The sequence below is a fragment of the Perkinsus marinus genome (assembly GCF_000006405.1).
Source record: "Perkinsus marinus ATCC 50983 genomic scaffold scf_1104296961824, whole genome shotgun sequence".
NCBI classification, from domain to species: domain Eukaryota; phylum Perkinsozoa; order Perkinsida; family Perkinsidae; genus Perkinsus; species Perkinsus marinus.
In genome coordinates this window covers 521-1,792 of record NW_003205654.1, presented here as the reverse complement: position 1 = coordinate 1,792, position 1,272 = coordinate 521, and the positions used below count along the sequence as shown (strand labels likewise).

General features: G+C 47.2%; 1 protein-coding gene across 1 annotated transcript; it reads right to left on the bottom strand.

The window, feature by feature from the left end:
• Positions 1–604: 604 nt before the first annotated feature.
• Positions 605–958, bottom strand: Pmar_PMAR027462 (hypothetical protein; the record flags this gene model as incomplete). Its single annotated transcript, XM_002772180.1, has 3 exons — positions 605–712; positions 803–867; positions 927–958. Coding segments are annotated over 3 exons (205 nt in total), but the record flags the coding sequence as incomplete, so codon positions are not given.
• Between the last annotated feature and the right edge of the window lie 314 nt (positions 959–1,272).

The following is a 1,272-nucleotide window of genomic DNA, read 5'->3' as shown; positions in this document are numbered from 1 at the left end:
AATAGGAGTAGCAGTCTCGGCTGAAGTTCTGGTATGTTCGGAAGAAAAGAAGATACCACAAGTAATAAGTAAACGACTAAGTTCATCAGCAGATGAATTTTTCAACAACAGCAATTTTCTCAAAAGCTAGCGTAATATCCATCCTATCAAAAAGAACTTGCACATCTTCGAAAGTGTTTAGCATACTTCTCAAAGCTAAACGCTCAACGCTCGTAGCATAGGTTGTCTCGCAACCAAGAGATAGCAGATTCACTATCCCTTACAATCGCCAAGGAAGAGGAGTCCTTCGATTGTCCCCGGCCCCTAAATAGCACACTAGTGTAATCTCACACACGAAGCATGCCGATACTACCTCCTGCTGGTGTGGCTGAGTTGGCCAACGAACCGGTGGAGGATGTTCCCCATTAGATGATATAACCTTACTAGGACCACCAGCATCAATTACTATCTGGTGACCAGATTCTGGTCTACCCACTCCTAAGTAAGATATACTCACTACAATCTACGTTGCCGCCGCCGAGCTCAACACTGTAGGTGGGGCCTCTCTAAGATGGTCAGTGACCATAACCCCCAGGGAGATGGCTGGTGTAGCGGCTGTTGGTACACTGTCTGCCTCAAGCTTTTCTTCCTTCTCAATAACAGCAGGTAGAGGCTCAACACCCTCCTGTTTTTGCATCTCAATCTTTGTATTCGTCCATTCGCCACTCTCGTCCTACACCAGTACTAGCTCAACACAAATTCAACTAGAAGCAGCGTACAAGGTAAAATCCTATCCTAGCCTAGGATTCCTAGGCTTCCTCACCGCACCGGCAACATGCACAGTAGGGTCGAAAAAGCGATCACAAGTAGCACCAGAGCGAGTCTTGCCTAGAGAAGAGGATATCCAACCCATCGCAGGTCACCACCCTCCCCCAGCTTCATCCTACTGCCCAATGTGTCCTCAGCCTTAGCCTTACTCCTACGCATCATATCCAATACCGCCCAATTCCCATGAGATGACACATTTGTTGTTTAGCTCTCCCATTATATTGCGGAACATGGTGGGGGTTTAGCATCTCCATCGCTCCAACATTATCTATTGAAAGCAATCACAACTGCGCATCCCATCTGAAGGCTCACGGTGACGGGTTTATATTTTATGTGGATGGGCAGGCGTTCATTGCGCGTTTTGCATATATGCATGTGGTATTGGTAAAGCAGCTCCTCCGGGACCGGGTGAAACTGGGATTCGTACATCTTTAGTACCGCTGACCTTTTTTTGATAAGCAGCGG